The sequence below is a fragment of the Fundulus heteroclitus genome, chromosome 10 (assembly GCF_011125445.2).
Source record: "Fundulus heteroclitus isolate FHET01 chromosome 10, MU-UCD_Fhet_4.1, whole genome shotgun sequence".
In the NCBI taxonomy this organism is placed as follows: Eukaryota; Metazoa; Chordata; class Actinopteri; order Cyprinodontiformes; family Fundulidae; genus Fundulus; species Fundulus heteroclitus.
Genome location: NC_046370.1, coordinates 27,898,432 through 27,916,389, shown reverse-complemented (window position 1 = coordinate 27,916,389; position 17,958 = coordinate 27,898,432). Strand labels below are relative to the sequence as shown.

Sequence of the window (17,958 nt, the reverse complement as noted above, 5' to 3'; positions counted from 1 at the left end):
TCCAGAAGGTAAAGTACAAGTACAAGCTGTGCATTAAGGTATACTTCAGCAGCAACAAGCCATGTAACATGCAGAAGCACCAGGAGCATCACAGACTACAAGCACAGCAACCAGTAGCTCAGTGTATTCCAACCTTAAACAACTTCTTCACACACTTCAACTCTCCAAGTAGCAGAAAGTCTAAACATCAGCCAGAGGTGCAGCATCAGCCTATTGTCCTGCAGTTGCACCATCCGCCTATTGTCCTGCAGGTCCAGACTTGCAGGTTTTTTCTGAACATATTTAACATCTCACTGCAGCTTTCCATGGTCCTTGCCAACCTGAGATTCTCCATAATAGTGTCTGTCCCAAAATAAAACACCGTCATCACGAAGAGCTTGGAGAGGATCCTCCTGATATCCATAAAGGATGCTCTCCCTGCTGGTCTGCATAGCCTGCACTTCAGCTACAGGGAGAATTGCTCAACAAAGGATGCTGTCTCGTTAGAATTTCACACAGCTACGACCCATCTGCAGCATCCCAATACCTATGTTAGGATGCTATTTGTGGACTTCAGCTCAGCCTTTAACACTGGGTTTCCTGACATGCCGGCTCTGAAGCTCCATAACCTGGGATTATATGCACTGCTCTGCTCCTGGATCAGTGGCTTCCTCACCAACAGGCCCCAGGTGGTGAGGAGAGGGAAATGCACATCTGCCCTGCACATCCCCAACACCGGAACACCGCAGGGTTGTGTCCTCAGCACTGCCCTCTTCACTCTATTCACACACGACTGCTCTGCTATCCATCTCACAAACAAGTTTGGGGATGACCTGCTAACTGAAACATTTAAATCTTATCAGGTTCTAAGGACTATTTGCACACTTCGATCTTATCAGGAAGTGTGGTCGGTGCAATCACCTTGAACATTATCTCTTGTTTTGTGTGTGTGTGCTATGTGTGAATTCTCAGCCGGTGTCTCACCACAACCTCATAATGATCACATAATGTAAATAAAAATTCTTGATCCTTGAACTGAATGGTTCATACTGATGGCTCAAAATACAGTCAAACCCAGACAAAAGATAGGCAAACAGACTAATTAGTTGGCACTGCGTAGCAGACCAAGAGAAAGGTAATCAACTCTACAAAGACGACGGAGAAGATACTGAAGACAAGCTTCGATAGTAATGCAGCAAATCTGAATATACATGGGATCAACCCTGTGTTCTCTAAGGACAAGATGGAAAACAGCGGAAAAAAAATCTAATCGGTTTTACTCACTACATACAAATGCTGAGCTGGAATCCAATCCTTTCCGTTCACTTGGATAATTCTACCAATAATCTATCCATGTGTTCCCAAAGGTGTTTTTGAAATCATTACCCAAAGACTCCATCCAACGGCAGGTCCATCTCCCACGATACATTGGACTGCTAAAGAACATGCCACCAATTACGCAAATAATCTTTGATTGGTTTTGTTTTCTTAATACAAAACGACTGTAAGGCCATATATAAAGCTCACAATAAATCAATCAATCACAGTTCTTGTTACTTTGAAGGAGTTCCAAAGCTTTAGTAAAATCATTGGGTGTCCATCTCAAATGTCTTCGGGGGATTTGACAGCGAACAAATATTAATGTTGCATTGATGTTAATGATGCATTGATGGCTGTCAAGCTTTCCGTTTCCTCTCGTTGTTCCCAGATCAGTTTTCCTCTGTTCCGTTTACTCTCTAGATTTTTGCTTTTGCCCTGCTGTAAGTTTATTCTGTATTTTTAGGTCTTGTCTGCACATTGGTCCTTCATTTCCATGCATCACGACAGCTGTCTTCTGCACCCTAAAACAGCTGTTCTTCCTGGATTGTCGTGTATTTAGCTCCATCAATCTTTTTTATCAACTTTGACTTCCTTCTCTGGCCCAGCTGAGGAAAAGCCTCCCCACAGCATGATGCTGCCACTAGGATTCAAGTTAAGGGTGATGTATTCAGACAGTTAGTTTTTTGCGTCATGTGGCTTTTTGAGCTAATCTGGCCAGATTAATTTATTCCACGTGTTTTCCTATATCTCCTACATGACAGTTAGCAAACCTTAAACAGGATTTGATGAAATTACTCACTAAAAGGTGACTGCTGATGGATTGTATTTAGTGGAAACAGAGTAAAGCAATATGAATACCAAAATGCATTCTCTTCAAATTTTCATTTGTAAAAATTGTTAAAAATTCCTTCCACTTCATATTGTGCTGTACTTTGTATTTGTCTATAAAATCGTAAAAAAAATACATGAAGTTTGAGGCTGGAATGGGACAATATGGACTAGCGTTCACATATTCTAAGGCACTGTCGAACTGCATTGTGTTTTGAGTTCATTTGGTGAACATAAGCTGTTTTTATGTTTGAGCTTTTCTGAGTCATAAAATGAAGAACAACCAAAGTTTGACTTGTCTGGGCGGATAGAATTTTGCAGATGTCTGTGATGGTATGTCTCAATCAGTTAAAGATAAGCATCTGAAACCATTGCTCTATTCAGCATGCAGAAGAGCCAGCCATCATAGATGAATACCTCCCTACTGAGTACAGACAAAGAACATCAGCACAACACAGCATTAGCCTTCAAGTTGGGTTCTGACATTACAAAAAAAAAAGAAACAAAAAAACGTGTGAATTTGTGAAAACTACAAATACACCTATGCTATTGTCTATGCGTGAATATGTTCTAAAACAGCAGAGAGGACTTGTATTGATTCCTGAGAAACATCGGCATTTATACCCATTCATCAGAACAATGGAGGCGCTGCAACAAAATTTGCTTCAGCAGGCCAAACCATGACACATCCCAGATAAGATAGCATGATTTGAACGCACATATGTGGTTCTAAGAAACTGCTACGGTGGAAGGTTTTTGGGACCTGACTATGCTAGTGGTACAAAAGATAAAATACAAAGTCATTTAGCAAACAAACAAGATAATAAGGCACTTCGACGGAAATAAGTAATTAGGACTGTCGTGATCATGAGTCAATTAAAATTAGCCATTGGTGTTTTTTCTTGGACTGCATCACTCCTGCACAGTATTTGTGATGTCACTCAATGCAACAGAAGACCTGCGAGCAGATAAAACCAGTGGAGACAAACAACAACAACCAAAATGGTATGAACCGTCAATCCATGTGGATAAATGAATGGCCACCTCTGAGTTTCAGCATGTTATGGAGCAGTAGATGGGACTCATCGATTCCAGGGAAGCATTACCATTTAGACCCGCTAAGCAAATAAATGGAGATAATATTGAATGCTGCGACTCAATTTGCAGATTAAATTAAGCAGGAGGACAAGAGGGACACGGGGCATGAGATCTCTTTATCCAGCTATAATGATGTAATGACTGCATCGAGAAAAAATATAAGATAGTTGTTATGACAGACATGATGCATTACAATGGGCTTCACTGTTACTGCTCCGATAATGGGATGTCATACTCTGTGGTCTAGGTGCGGGTCTGGTTTTCCTTCTCTCCCTACTCTGCAGGGTTGGACGGGCAGGTGTGTCTCATCTGAGCTTATTAGCACTCTTCTTAAGGAGCTGAAACCAGGAGGAGGGCTGTCTTTGTTCCTCCTAGAACCTTGACCCCACCAGTGAAAGACCTGGCAGCCTACGCCTCGAACCCGTGTCAGAAGAACTCCTGGAAACAATCGCAAACCAAAGAAGAACCACAGATTATTCTGTTCAGCCCTCCCACCTGCGCTCGCCTGCCTGTCCACCCTCCAACTACCAACACAGAGAAGGGAACTGGATTCATATTTCTGTGAGTTCACAAACTGCTGGGGGGATGATATAGCCTCGTGAGACCATCCTGATCTCGCAAGCTTTCAAGGTTTCACTCGCAGATCAGTCTGGCTACTCTCCGTTAAAGAAAATTTGGAGCCGTTCACCAAACGAACGTCCAATCAGCGTTGGCTTTGAGGCGGGTTGAGGTGTGACGCAACGGGAAGCGCGACAGTTCAGTCTAAAGAACATGGCGGCTTCAGCCGATGAAACTAGCGTTAGCGTGGCTATCGAGCAAGTTTTATCGGAATTACAGAGTATTTCTTTGCTGAGCTAACGAGCCTTTACCTGCAGCAGCAAGAGCAGCTTGGCTTGTGGTTGTGTTTTCGTCGTCGCTCTGTTACAAGCAACAACGAATCTGATTGGTTTATTTGGCCCGTCTATCACCAACATAGGCCAATCAGCTGACCAGTATTTTCGCCCCTTCCCAAAATTACTTCAACGGAAGGTTTCCAGATGGATATGCGGAGCAAATCCATCTGGCGGAGTCAGGTAAGGGACGATAAGCAATCCCTCAAACTTCTGCGAGGTTTCCTGAAACTGCTTTCACCTTTCCATGGCGGTTCACCATATTTTCCATCAGTCATTTCTGATGGAAAAGGGATAAAGTGCATACAGCTGATTATCAAACAAAGATACAGCTCAGGACAACGGTACTGCTCCCAGAAACATGAAATATCATCCTCCACTGGTGCACAGCCATCACACGCCACTGGACCTGGCTATTTCAGGACAAACATCCTGTTTGAAGACCACCATCTGCCCTTAGTAAAACAGTAACAGGAGAGCAAACTCATTCAGACACAGTCACAGAAATTAAACTTGGAGGCCACCCTTACAATAAACCAGCATCACCAGCAACACATCAGCCTTTGTTTGATAAGGACAGTTTAGGATATCGCAAATATTGTGTAATGATACTGTCAGTATGCACAATATTAATATTGCAAAGAACAGTTTAGACGGCACAATTGTTCCCAGTAACAGTCAATATTAGCATGCAGATAAGATGATCAACCCAATAGACTCTCAACGCATTAGAACCCACTAATGCAGATGATAGCAACCAGGAGGTTAAAGGTCACAGGGAATTTAGGAAACATCATAATGACACACAAGACAGAGAAGCAGGGAAAATTTACATTTATCACTTCTTATATCATCATATCAACATTTAACAATAGGTTGTCTTCAAAAGATTTTCTAATATTGGGCGGCAAAACTTTTAGCTTAAATGTCTGAAGGAGGACAGGGACAACATATTTTACAGGAAAGCACTGCAAAACACAGTAGGTGGCTACAGCAGCAGAAGCCGATGGGTGGTAACCGGCGTCCAGGTACACAGAGGTTTTCAAACCACAACAATTTTCCAAGATAATCTTACTACAGTTTAAAGTCTTTTTAATGAGATTTCAGAGGACATGTTAGAATGTCCTGATATTTATCCAGCTGTAGAGAGCTTAGAGTAATGCAGTGTTGCTCCTCCCAAACCTAATGCTGACACTACCTGTCAGATGGCTGAAAAAAAGGCCACTACACTTTTCTCTCACTTTACAAATGGCAAACCTAACCCAAAAACGATATCATGTGGGAGTGTGGATGGTTAATATTTGTGCTCTACAAATAAAAATGTTTTCAGTCTGAGTTGTTTTAAAAAGCTACAAACATTTAAAACTATTCTAAGAAAATAGTTGTTTGCAAATAGGGAGGTATGCAAACTATTACTACTAATAATAATATCTCTTGAAATCCATATGTCAATAACAGAATAACAATTACAGAAATGAATGTATCTGGAATAACCAATATTTTCTGTTACGGTAGAAACAGTAGGCTTGTTGCTTTTCTGTTTTAAACAAAAACAATCAGATCACGTTATATATATATATATATATATATATATATATTCTAATTAAATTGTTTTGTGTTAATACTGTGAAAGCATTTTATTTCTGGTCAAGGTTATATTAACATAATGTCACAGATCAATACCCATCTGGCACTAAATATCAGTATGTTGGTGTTCCGGATGTCACTACTTCAGTTTTTCTTGTACGGGGTAAGACAAAGAGGGAAAACAGCTAGGATAAAATCACATCTATGAGATTAAAATGTATCACTACTTTAGTCTTCGCTGAGCGTGTCAGCACACAGATATGTGATAAAGATTGTAGGCTCTGTGTGTTTTGTTGTGACTGACTGGTGTAATTCCCAGTCTTTAACTTTCATGGAAGCTAAAAAAAAAAAGAGGCTAAAAAAGCCACACAAAAAAAACTATAAAACAATTTTATAGTTTCATCTCTAGCTGAAAATTAGAGGCACACAATACATGGAATCACAATTATGTGCACAATATCACAGTCACAAAGAACTGTGTGGATGAAAATTTGGTGGGCAGCAATATTTCAGGTGCTATCAATACAAGTTCTGCTTGCTAATAACATATCTGGCTATTTCCCTGCTTCTTTGCCAACGTCACATTCTGCTGATTGTAGTGACCATTCAGAGAGAGAAGTTGAGAGATGACGTTAAAAGAAAGAGACGAGTGCTAAAAATATGGGTAAGTCCAAGATTAAATTACAATTTCCATTGAATAAAACACAATACTACATCAGTCACTTTATGGGCAGGAGTAAATCTATCTATCTATCTATCTATCTATCTATCTATCTATCTAGATAGATAGATAGATAGATAGATAGATAGATAGATAGATAGATAGATAGATAGATAGATAGATAGATAGCAGAACTACTGCATACTGCATACATACATACTGCACACTTATATTATATTATACAATAAGTCTGCAATGTAACACATAGTGGGAAATGTGAAGGGGTGTGAATACTTTCTACTGGCACTTTACATAAATGAGGTTAGGCCTTCACCTAAATAGCATAATGGATTATTAAAATGAGGGCAAACTGCCACAGAGCTATATAATGAGCAGATCTGCCTCTGTGTCTAGTTTCAGAATTAGAAGGACGTGGCAGCACAGCTTCGCCGACATTTAGTACCGACAAACATTTATCATTCTCTCCCTTTTATCTCCTCTTTCTTTCACCTCTACCCTTTTTTTTTCTTTTCTTTCACTTTTTGTTCTTCCTTTACTCTCCCATTGTCATGTCCATATAATTTGAAATTCTCTTTGCAGGAATCATAATAAAGCTATTTACAAGCATAAATCAAGTGGAGCACTATGGCGAAAGCTGTTCGCTCCACTTGTAAAAGCAAAATCTGTCGAGCTCTATCTGGCATTGAGAGATCAATTCCTATTGCCATATTGCTAGACAGGACACTGAAAAAAAAAGAAAAAAAAAAAAAGAAAAGAAAAAGTACCGACAAACAGCTTCACAAATCTGCACCTGGGTTCTTACAGTGGGTCTTGGGTCCAAAATAAATGGAGAACCAAAAGTGTAGTGCACCTTAATCTGCAGGTTTTAGGTCAGCTAGCAACAATGTTAGCTACTAATGATGTCAAAGTATTTAATGCTATGCAGCTCACTGCCACACTAAGTTTACTTATACACACACAAACAAACCATGAGCCAGACTTACATGAAGAATTGCATTCAAATGTATGCATGCAAACTGGAATACACACAGAGTTGAGCTCCTCATGGATGCACGTTTCTCTGTGACACCTCCCACCACGGCAGCTAACATTATGCTTGTAGGACTCACACGTGACTTTATATCCTTTAGCATCTTGACTCCAGTGGAGAAAAAGATAGCCTAACCAGAGAGAAAGAGAGTTTTTTGGGGAGTGATGGTTCTGGCTGCTTAAAAATGTACACCTGCACAGAAGTGGGTCTAAGTTTTCACTCAGAAAACTTATCTTAAAAAAAACAGGTATGTGAGTGAAAAGTCTGTTTTTGCCTGCTGAGGTTTAGAGAACCCTTATCAACACATTTTATATACCATGGTTTCTTAAAGTTAGTATTTCTTTCATGACACACATGCAGAAACTGACCTGTACTTTGGAAACACCCACTTTACTGCATACTTCGCCTGAATGCATGTTGATATAACCCGATATGGCAAGAATACTTCCCTCTTTAAAGGTAAAAAATTGCCTGAAGAAGGAACTACATTTAAGGTCATCCAGTTAAAGAAATATTTTCTAACCAGAGTATGACATCAAGTCCGTTAAGCTTCTGAAACATTGGTCTGGTCAAATACGTAGTGGAGGGGGTATTAAATCAGTGTCAACTCTTCTGTTGTAAATGAAATTCACAACATGTGGACCAAAGGAGCAACTATCAAATTACCTTACAACAGGAATGGTTCTGTTTGACTGCTTTTTAGTAGTTTTGGATTTGACCAGGGTCAGTGTCACTACTGGAAAAAGAGGCGGTCCAACTCCACCACGATGGCACATCAATAAGTGCCACTGCCTGGTCTGTTGTGTCTCCCAGTACAGTCTCAAGAGCACGGGGAAGATTCCAGGAGACCCTCATGGTGCATGATAATGATCGGCCTCATGTAGGCAGTTCCTGGAGGATGATGGAATTGATACCACTGACTTGCCTCCACGCTCCCCTGGCCAACAGAACATCTCTAGAACATCATGTTTAGGTCCATCCAATGCCACCAGGTTGCAGCTCAGACTGTCCAGGAGCTCAGTGATGCTCTGGTCAGGATCTGGGAGAAGAATCCCCAGGACACCATCTGTCATCTCAGGATAAGTAATCCTGATGTTTTCAGGCATGCATACAAGCACCTGAGGCCCATAAAAAAGTTGCTGCAATGGCATTTCAGCAAATTGGATTAGTAATTCTGTTTTACTTCCTCAGTGACGTTTGATTAAGTCCTCTGGGGGTTGATAATTCTTTATCTTTCATCAAATGATGCCCATCCTTTTGTTCCTAACAAATTACCCGGTGTGGCTGTCCAGCAGGACTTTTTTCCAGTCGAGATCTGATGTGTTTTTAAAGTGTTCCTTTAGTTTTTTGGGTTTTTTTTAGCAATGTAGTTTTCCATGCCGCAAGTAACTGTTTTTACCCCACAGGGCACATGCTCTTGCTCCTTGTGTATGTTGTTAGGGGTTGTGTTAAGATAGAAATAATCCTTGCTACAGGTGCTTTGTTCCATGAAATCTATTTGATTATCTTCTCTGCAGAGGATTACCTGGAGGTGTGAAATCTGACTGGCAAAGATTTCAACATGCTATTACAATATGTCAATCATACTGCTACAGAATAAAATGTGCAATCACGCTATTACCGAAGTTCTAAAATCAATAAATTCCTTAAATATGAGGCTATTACACTAATATATAGTTTATTTTGTTATATTTACCACTTCGAATTTAAATTTTTTTCAAAATCACAGACTCTGAACAACATATTAAACCTATTAAAAACAGACAAAAGTCCAGATTAATCGTACCTGACAAGCTAGTAAGACAATTACTGATGTTTTGTAAAGTGCCATTAATGCAGCTCTATACATCACAATGATTTAATTGCACTTTAGCAAAGACAGCATTGTGATGTCTAGAAAGTGCTAATTTGCTGTCATGTAAAAATGTCTGCTCTCATAGTGTATAAAAGGTTACCGTCTTACAGTGATTTATTGCAGCACCTCCATAGTTCTCCCACAGATGTACTTCAGAGACAGAGAGCACCAGCCTCTGTGTAGGGAGGAATGTTGGATCTATGCCACGTACACATCTATCAGCATCATTCTTACACAGAAAGGAGTCTTTTGATACAGTATACATGCTGAAGTTTGTCAAGGTGAAACTGCAGAATAGCTCCCTGTAAAAGGGTTAACTCCTGTTTCAGTTCATATTGTTCCTCTGCAGGTAGGTATAGTGCCTTAAGTATTCATATACTTTGAAATGTTCTTGATTTTGTCACTTTACAAAACATCTGCGTATCAATTTCAGTTTTGCTCTGTATTTAGCGACATCTAGCTTAAAGTTATCTGTCTTTGTTCAGACAAAGCTTCCCAACAGCGGATGCTGCCACCTCCATATTTCACAGTTTCAGTTAGTGTTTGAAGAGTAATGTGCAGTATTCATTTCCCACAAAAACTGCCATTTTGCATGTAGTCCAACTATATACATTTTGTACCGTGTGACCACAACTGCTTCCTCTACAAGTTTGCTTTCTGTAGGACTTCCTAAATATGACTTATTTTCTTTAAACAGTGGCTTCCCTCTCACCACTACTCCACAAAGGCCAGATTTGTGGTTAGGGCAACTACTAGTTGTCCTGTTGACAGATTTTCCCACGGAAGCTATACTTAGTAAAACAAGCAGCCAGTTCCTCCACAAAGTCTGGATTAATGCTCTCGTTTCCCTGCCGGACCATTCAGGTGGACAGTCATTTCTAGGTTAGTTTGCCCAGGTGCAATCCTCTTTCCATTCCCAGACGATGGCTTCAACTGCTTTCTTTGGTTTTAATGTTGGCTGTTTATTCACTGGTACTCTCTAAAAAAAATTGGAAACCTTCACATAAAAGCTGGATGCATACTGGGATGAGGGCACACACTTTAGTAATTAGGTGACTTCTTGAATTGGTAGTACTGGATTGGACTGTATGGTGGTGCAGTTGTTAGCACTTCTTCTTCTAGCAAAAAGGTTCCTGGTATGAATCCAGGTCAGGCTCTTTCCCCATGGATATTTGATGTTGCCCCCTTTGGTTCCACAGCTTCCTTCCACAGACCAAAAATATTCATGTGACTAGTGTCTTGATTGTGGGGCGACAGTGGCCCAGGAGCTAGAGCGTTCATCCTGCATTTGGTGGGTTGCTGGTTCGATCCCCCGCTTTGACCCTCTCAGTTTGTTGTGTCTTTGGGCAAAACACTTCACCAAAAGCAGGCAATACTGACCACTGCCAGCTGCCGTACAATGATGACACCAGCAGCCTCACCTCTGTCCATATGCTACTAACATAGCACACCACCATCAGGGTGTGAATGTGTGGGTGAAAGACTGACCGTAGTGTAAAGCGCTTTGTGGTTGTCGGGCTTGATAAAGCGCTATACAAGTAAGTGTGTGTGCAAGCATGGCTCTTTGTCCAATGTTTCTCTGTGTTGCCCCATGAGGGACTGCACTGGCTCTCGCCTATTACATGGTTAAAGACACTTTGTCAATACCCTGTAAAATAAGTGAATATTGATCAAACTACTTTAGTCTACAAATAATTTGCTCAGTGCACCAGTTCAACTTGTGAAACCCCTTTCTTTGCCTTTTTAGAGATGTTTTCTGAAATTGTCCACCTGAACTTCGCATTCTACAACAAGCTGACTGCCACATGCCGTTTTAATTTGCACCTCTAATTCTTCCATAGGTTTTTCTGTGTTGAATTGTGTTTATGTCCAGTTATCAAGTTTTCTCAGAGCATGCTTAAACCAGTTTAATAAGTATATGTGTGTATGACTGTGGTTCTCTCTTTAAGCACACAAATGGACAGACCATTTGTCCAAAGTGATCCCCTATGAGTGTTCACAGCCAAATACCCATAAATCACAAGTGGAGGTAAAATCATACAACTATGTACACATCAGTTGCCTTTAATTGCTCCCTGATGCATTAGGACTCATCTTTATCCCAGCAACGATAGACATTTAATTCTAACAAATTCAGCTTCTGTGCCTGAATGTGTATTCAGGCACAGAAGCTGAATTTAAACATGGCAAAGACTGACTGTATTCAGGAAGGACATCCTCTTTAATTTTGGTAAACTGTCAGAGGTTTGAAAGGAAAGCAGAACATGCTCCTTCTGCATGTTCTGACGGAACAGCAGATTAGTGCGTATACTGCCACATACCACTTTAATTTGCACCTCACAGCACTGACGGGAAGGCCCCGATGAAATAAATGTCTGACTTTCATGTCCTGAGGCAGTAAAATTGACAGTAAGCAGAAAAAGGGAACCTATTTCAGCTCTGCTTGTATATTCATAAGTCTGGTGAGTCAAGACGGCATTCGCTAACTTACAGGAATTCTTTACTTTTAAATACACTTCTTCTCTCAAGATTTTAATGCACCCCAGATCATCATTCCGACTTGCAACTTGCCTCAACCTGAAACCCAACAGGTTGTGACTTTGCACAGAAAAGTAATACATTCCAAACATACCGTGGGGTCAAAGAAATGGAAGAGCCAATAGGTGGCCAGCTGACTGCTCCCCCCGTCCCCCAAACCACACACACACACACCACGCGCATAACTGAAGAGACCAAAACAAAAGAGAGATTCAAAGACACGGAGAGAGAGTGGGACGGTGGATACCCCGCTACAAATTGGCCTCAGGTAGCTTTTTGATTGATCAGGTGCAGCCTGACTCCAAAAGTAACACAAGCTTCCTACCTGAAAGACAACCCCCACCCAACCTATAATGTCAGGAGCATTCATCTTTTATTGAGCTCAACCAAGAATCTTCTTTATTTTGGTACAACTAGCTAATAATGGACATCTGAACCAAACTTTAGGAGTGATTTTCAGGGAGGACGCTTTCAGTCTTTACTTTCACCCTGAACTCTTTCTGAGTCATAAGTGCATAAAAAGGGTCCTATGCAAACACAGTGCCTGTCATGACAAGTTTACGCGGTACTGTGTAAATTCTTGACTACTCCTTGATTTCTTCATATTATTTCTAAGCAGGCAGGCTTTCACCTGATATTTTAAATAAGTCCCGATCAATGCCTCTTCACGCTGAAGGTTGCTCAGAGCATTTCTTTGGCTGATCTTTCTTTCATTCTCAGCTCAGTCTGAGCATTGCAATATTCTAAACTCGACTTATGAACCGGTGTTGCATCTACACATACCAGATAATTCTGTGGGTAATTCTGTGTTTGATACTCTAACTTGCAACATATGTCACTGCAGTCCCACTAAATTGTTTGAGGGCAATTCTTGCTCAAGAAAGTTACTTTCTAGCTTCACTTTGCTATGAATGTCAGAAAATGTTATGACTAGAGTTGATGACTGAAAAGATGCACAAATTGCAGCCAAACATCTTGCTGGTGATGCAGCTTACAAAATCACAGACAGGACAACGCAAACAGGTTTTAAGACTTATTGTTTAGTCAACAACTCCAATCCTGATACCTTGGATTGGATTAGGAAGGGAGGTATTTTTTTAGCCCTCAAAGTTGTTCCATTGTTGTCAGCTTTTTAGGCACAAACTCCACAGTACAATCCAGTGATCAGAAGTAGAAACTAAACAGAAAATCGGGAAAAAAATAATCCTATAAGGAAAATTTTTACAAGAAAAAAAACGTGTGAAAGGATTGATCAAAACCCCTTTAAATGATTTAAAATCCATCTGGCTTCCCCAATGCTAAGTAGGTTCAGTCTATTGCCTTGATCAAACTTGGCGGATTCTGCAAGTGAGACACATGAGGGTTCATACAAGACAACAAAAGAGAAACAGACGGTATCTCAAAAACCGAGACGGTATCAGCACATTGTTACGTGTCTTTAGAGATTTATATCCTATGCACACAACCTCAGCCCAAAAGGGAGAAGAGAGGACAATGCAGGCATAGGATATATTGAGAATATACTACCACGAAACCCAAGTCACATGAGTACATGAATCTTTCTTGTCGAGATATAGAGAATTTACTGCTAAAATAAATAAGTTGTGTAAAATAATCTGCTACAGCAATAGCAAACAGCATCTACATAACCTAAGATTTTGCTTTATTCACCTGGCTAATAAAATACAACAGGATAGAACCCCACAATACAAAATAAGGTAATATATGCTATCACATTTTTGTTTGCTGACATGACGATATAATGAGGGCCAGTAATTTTGACCTTTTATTACCTTTGTATTATCAATGCACGTTTGCGCTTTCGGTGAAGAAAAAAAAGAGTTTTATAGACCCTTTGATGTATAGTTTTATTATGACTATTGAATATTTATAGTGCTATGCCCACAATTCTTTGCGTTATTGAAGCTGTGCGGACTTCATTGTGAATCAGTGCTACATAAATAAACTGAACTGAACAGAACTGCTGGCAGAGGTATAAATAAATTGACCGAAGGCTTAATGGCACCAAAGAGCACTTACATTTCCCCTAGGCTGTTAAATATTAACCATGAAAAATATTTCCATTTGAATCAAACATATCAATCGATGTTCATTAATGCCTACATTCTTACAACAGTGACCGTTTCATTTAGGTAACAAATCCCATTTATATATATTTTTTGATTAAAAGTTATATGAAAATGCTGATTCAGTCAACCCTTATTCTCAATGGTTGTTTGAGGCACCCACAAGAGAATAGTGAGGGTGACGTGTTGTATTTGTGGTAGTAGCAACAAATACATCACCCTAGTAAAAATTAAGATTGGTCATAAAACTTGTGGTTGAGAAAATTGTATTTTTCTAGGTTTGTATCTGGCTTTAGTTATTTTAAGTCTGGCAAACAATTCTTATAATTCTTTCTTTTTAAAATAGGAAGACTGCAAAATGCTTTTAGAATTTGGGAATGTAGTTGAGTATGTATATTTTAAGAAAAAGTGTGAAATTTGACTAATTTCTTGAAATGTCTTTTAACTGGTAAACCTTAATAATTTCTACTTAGAAATATTGATTATAATACATTTCAGTGTTTACAAAAAACGAAACCTATGCAGCACATTTTTCTCAGTTTTCACTTAGGAAAATCTCCAAGACGTGGAAGCACAGTTTAATGCTAAATCAATCATTTTGTTGCATGTGTCAAAAATCCAATCATACTTCAGACCCAGGGAAAGTATCTGCAATGAACACGGACAAAACAAAAAGGGCTCCCAAGTGAAAATCTGCTCAGGGCCACAAATACGCTTGGGACGGCACTGCTTCTGTTTAGTTTTTTTCTTAAACACTTTCTCATCGGACCTGCCACCTGTTATTGCTTTGATTGAGACAATAGTATGACCTCAAGGGTCTTGGCAGGGACGTCGTTGTTAAGGGGATCTCTCTACTCTTCCAGCGCACACCGTGCGCCTTGACTCGGGTTCTACGCAGGTGAGTGTGCGCCAGATCCTCTCACGCCTGGCTGCTTTCTGACCGACCGGATCTCTCTCTATCAATCCAACGGGGCTCATTTTTGGGTGAGATAAAACACTTTTTTTTTCTTTCAAAACATGCACATCCGACAACTTACAGATATCTGTTGGCGCCCTTCGTCTGTTTGTGCAGAGCTACCGAGAATCCAAAGAAGCTCCCTTTGGTTTTCCCCTCTTTAATCACGGGGAACTGCTCATCGATGTTAAATCCATTGCAGGTCTGCGTCCCGTGGTACGCGGCCAAAAGCGCGCAGAGGAACATTCGCGGAAACATGTTTATTCTTCTCTTCCTCCTCAGGTGCTGCAGTCAGTCGGCTTTTCAACTCTCAGGTCCGCGGCCAGCCGGAGTCCGACGTCACTCTCCCCGCAGCGAGGAGCAACAGGTATGCTGGCTGAGCCGCCGCTAGGATCAGAGATCAGTCTGCCTGCTGCCTGCCTCTGTCGCCCTCTCCTGCTCTCTGCTGCTTTTCTTCTCAGCCCATCTGAATCAACACGGCGAGTGCGCTCTGACCAATTATAAAAGTTTCTGCTCTCTTTCCTACAGCCTGTCTCTTGTTCATAAACACCTCACCAAAAAAAGCCCAAATCAGCTCAACATCAGATGGGAAAATCGCTGAGAGCCCAACCCTATCTCTGAGTGTACCTCTCATAAAAAAAAAAAAAAAAAAAAAAGGTTGGATATTATATTTTTATAAAGCTGGCTACAAATTTGTAATTTAGTAATAAATGTGGTGGCTGGCTTTTGAAAAAGCTCGGAGGTAGATGGAAGTTAGTCTGGAAGTCAAGAATGCTGACATGGCTTTCTGCTCAGGGAGGGATGCTGGGGTGTGTGGCGGGATAATGCAATGCGGAAACCAACGAAATGAATTTCAATCAGTGTTGTCAAGTCTAGCGAGAGAGACAAGTGACCAGCTCTATGACAACAAGCCCAAAAAAAAGCCCAACAAGCAACCCAGCACACTGTAATACAGAGGCCACTTCTGACCAGTACAAATGGGTTTTGTATGGTATGGCCTATCTATGGGGGGGTGCTAAAAGAAAATTTCAGCTGGCTTGCGCTGTCTGTAACACAGCAGCAGCAGCACCAGCAGGTGACTTAACTCTGGCTGCATGGCATGACAGCCTGGAAAAGGAGTTCTGATGGGAAAAGAGCCAAGCCCAAATTAGCGTCTTCATGCAAAGAATAAAGCCCAATAAAACTACAACCCACAATTAACGAAATATGCAAAGCGACTATAGGGAAAAAAAAGCCCAAGTCACTTATAATAAGCAGCCTTGGCAACAGCGTGTAATGTGAAGGGCTATTACCCTGCGTTTAAAGGAGCACGCTGCATTTGACCATCTCTAAAAGCTTTGACCTCGCCACTTATTACAACCCACGCTCACAATGATTGCAGTAACTACCTGCCTAAATGACTTCCACATTTTAAAGGTCACGTAAGCAGAAACAAACTTGGAAGTTCTGCTTGAACCTAACTGTTTATTTGTGCCCTTAATTTGTGACTTCCTGCTATGCTAACGCTAGCTGGTATAAAAAGGGGGGTAAGAACACATGCTGATTCTGTTTGGGCTTTATGTATTGTTTGTCAGATATATTACGACGCTGTAGCTAAACTGGATGTTTTTGCAATAACCAACTGTGCTGTGATTTTATGTCAAAACCTACTTTTCCGACTTCCTGCAATAGCCAGCTGTGCTGCAGCTTGTTAAAGTTTTGGCACGGATTTAGCACAGTTACAGAAAAAGTAGAGTATATTTTAGAGAGAGAGAGAGAGAGAGAGAGAGAGAGAGAGAGAGAGAGAGAGAGAGCGCAGCCTCTATGCTAGTAGACTCATGGCCCCTCCTCACATGAGCACACTTGTGACAGGACCCCTCTGCCCTGCTTTGATGCCTATTGCTGAAATTTGTGGCTTCCAATAGGCAGTTCATTAAATCCTAATCCCCTTCCACAGCTCCTGCAGCAAATCAGGCTTTTTCAGTTGCTACTCCTGCTTGTAAGCCTCCCCCTCACTCCCGCTCTCCTAAATCATAATGATAATTTTTATTTTGTCTTTGCAACATACATTCCAATGAGATTTGCCATCTGCATTTAACCCATCCCTTAGGGAGTAGTGGACCTCCACTATGCGGCATTCTGGGGCTAAGGGTCTTGCTCGGGGGGACCCAGAGACTGCCAGAGCGGCAGTCAGTGGGATTCAACCCCAGAACCTTGCAGCTTCTCCAGGACACGAGCACCCTGCTCTCTAACCACCAGGCCCCCACTCCTAAATAACAGTCTAAATCACTGAACCGAATCAGCTTTCTCCCACACTGTATGCAACTCTTTATTCATTTGAGCTACACAGGCAGACGTAGGTGACCAAGAGTGACAGTCTATGAAATTCGAACTGTGGAACTCGTGTCCTGCTCTAACAACTAAGCCACCACTCCCCCCGTTTCTTACTTATATCAGGTTTGAATCTTCTCTTCACCTGTGTGTTTCTAGAAGGAAATGTGATCTTTCATAATGTTTAATTCACTGCACTGGTGTTGGCTAAACTCTGGGACCACTGACCATTCTTTAATTGATCAGATGGGCTCCAACTCACCCTGAAGTAATCCGGCCTTCATCTCAGTTGAAATAATGCCTTGTAGGATTGTAAATCATAGTGCACATTCCACAAGCCCTGTAAAGAGCTTTTTACATTTTTTGAGACATGACCTTTAGTAGTTTCGGATAATGTTATTTGTTTTTTAAAAGGCTTATGAGCAGTTTATTTCTTACCTTTGGTAGATAACGCTCCTGGATTCTTCATTCTGTATAAATAATTGGTAGGGTTGTCAAAATATTCGATACCCTGATATAATTGCCCTCTTCAAAATCAATATAAACTGACCCGTTCACTTTTGCCCAAATTGTCACACTTCTTCCAACCGCAGTGCCGCAATTACAGGGACACTGAGCCACATGCAGCCATTCAACAATGATCTGCTGCTGAAAGTGTAAACTACAGTAAAATGTCGAGTACAGCTAGAAAGGCATATGCCGCCTTCTTTATCGACAAGACATAAACACAAAAGCGTTGTTTGGAGATACTTCCCCTACGATGCAGATGGACAAGAGAAAGTGAAATGCTGAACAATTC

The 17,958-nt window shown here is 40.8% G+C and overlaps 1 protein-coding gene across 1 annotated transcript in view; it reads right to left on the bottom strand.

The window, feature by feature from the left end:
• Positions 1–15,302, bottom strand: part of itga3b (integrin, alpha 3b) — a 50,438-nt gene extending 35,136 nt beyond the window's left edge. Inside the window, exon 1 of the mRNA XM_012876098.3 lies at positions 14,932–15,302. Coding sequence (XP_012731552.3) covers positions 14,932–15,107 — 176 coding nt within the window. The 5' untranslated portion in view covers positions 15,108–15,302. The remainder of the gene's footprint in view (positions 1–14,931) is intronic.
• Positions 15,303–17,958: the final 2,656 nt, after the last annotated feature.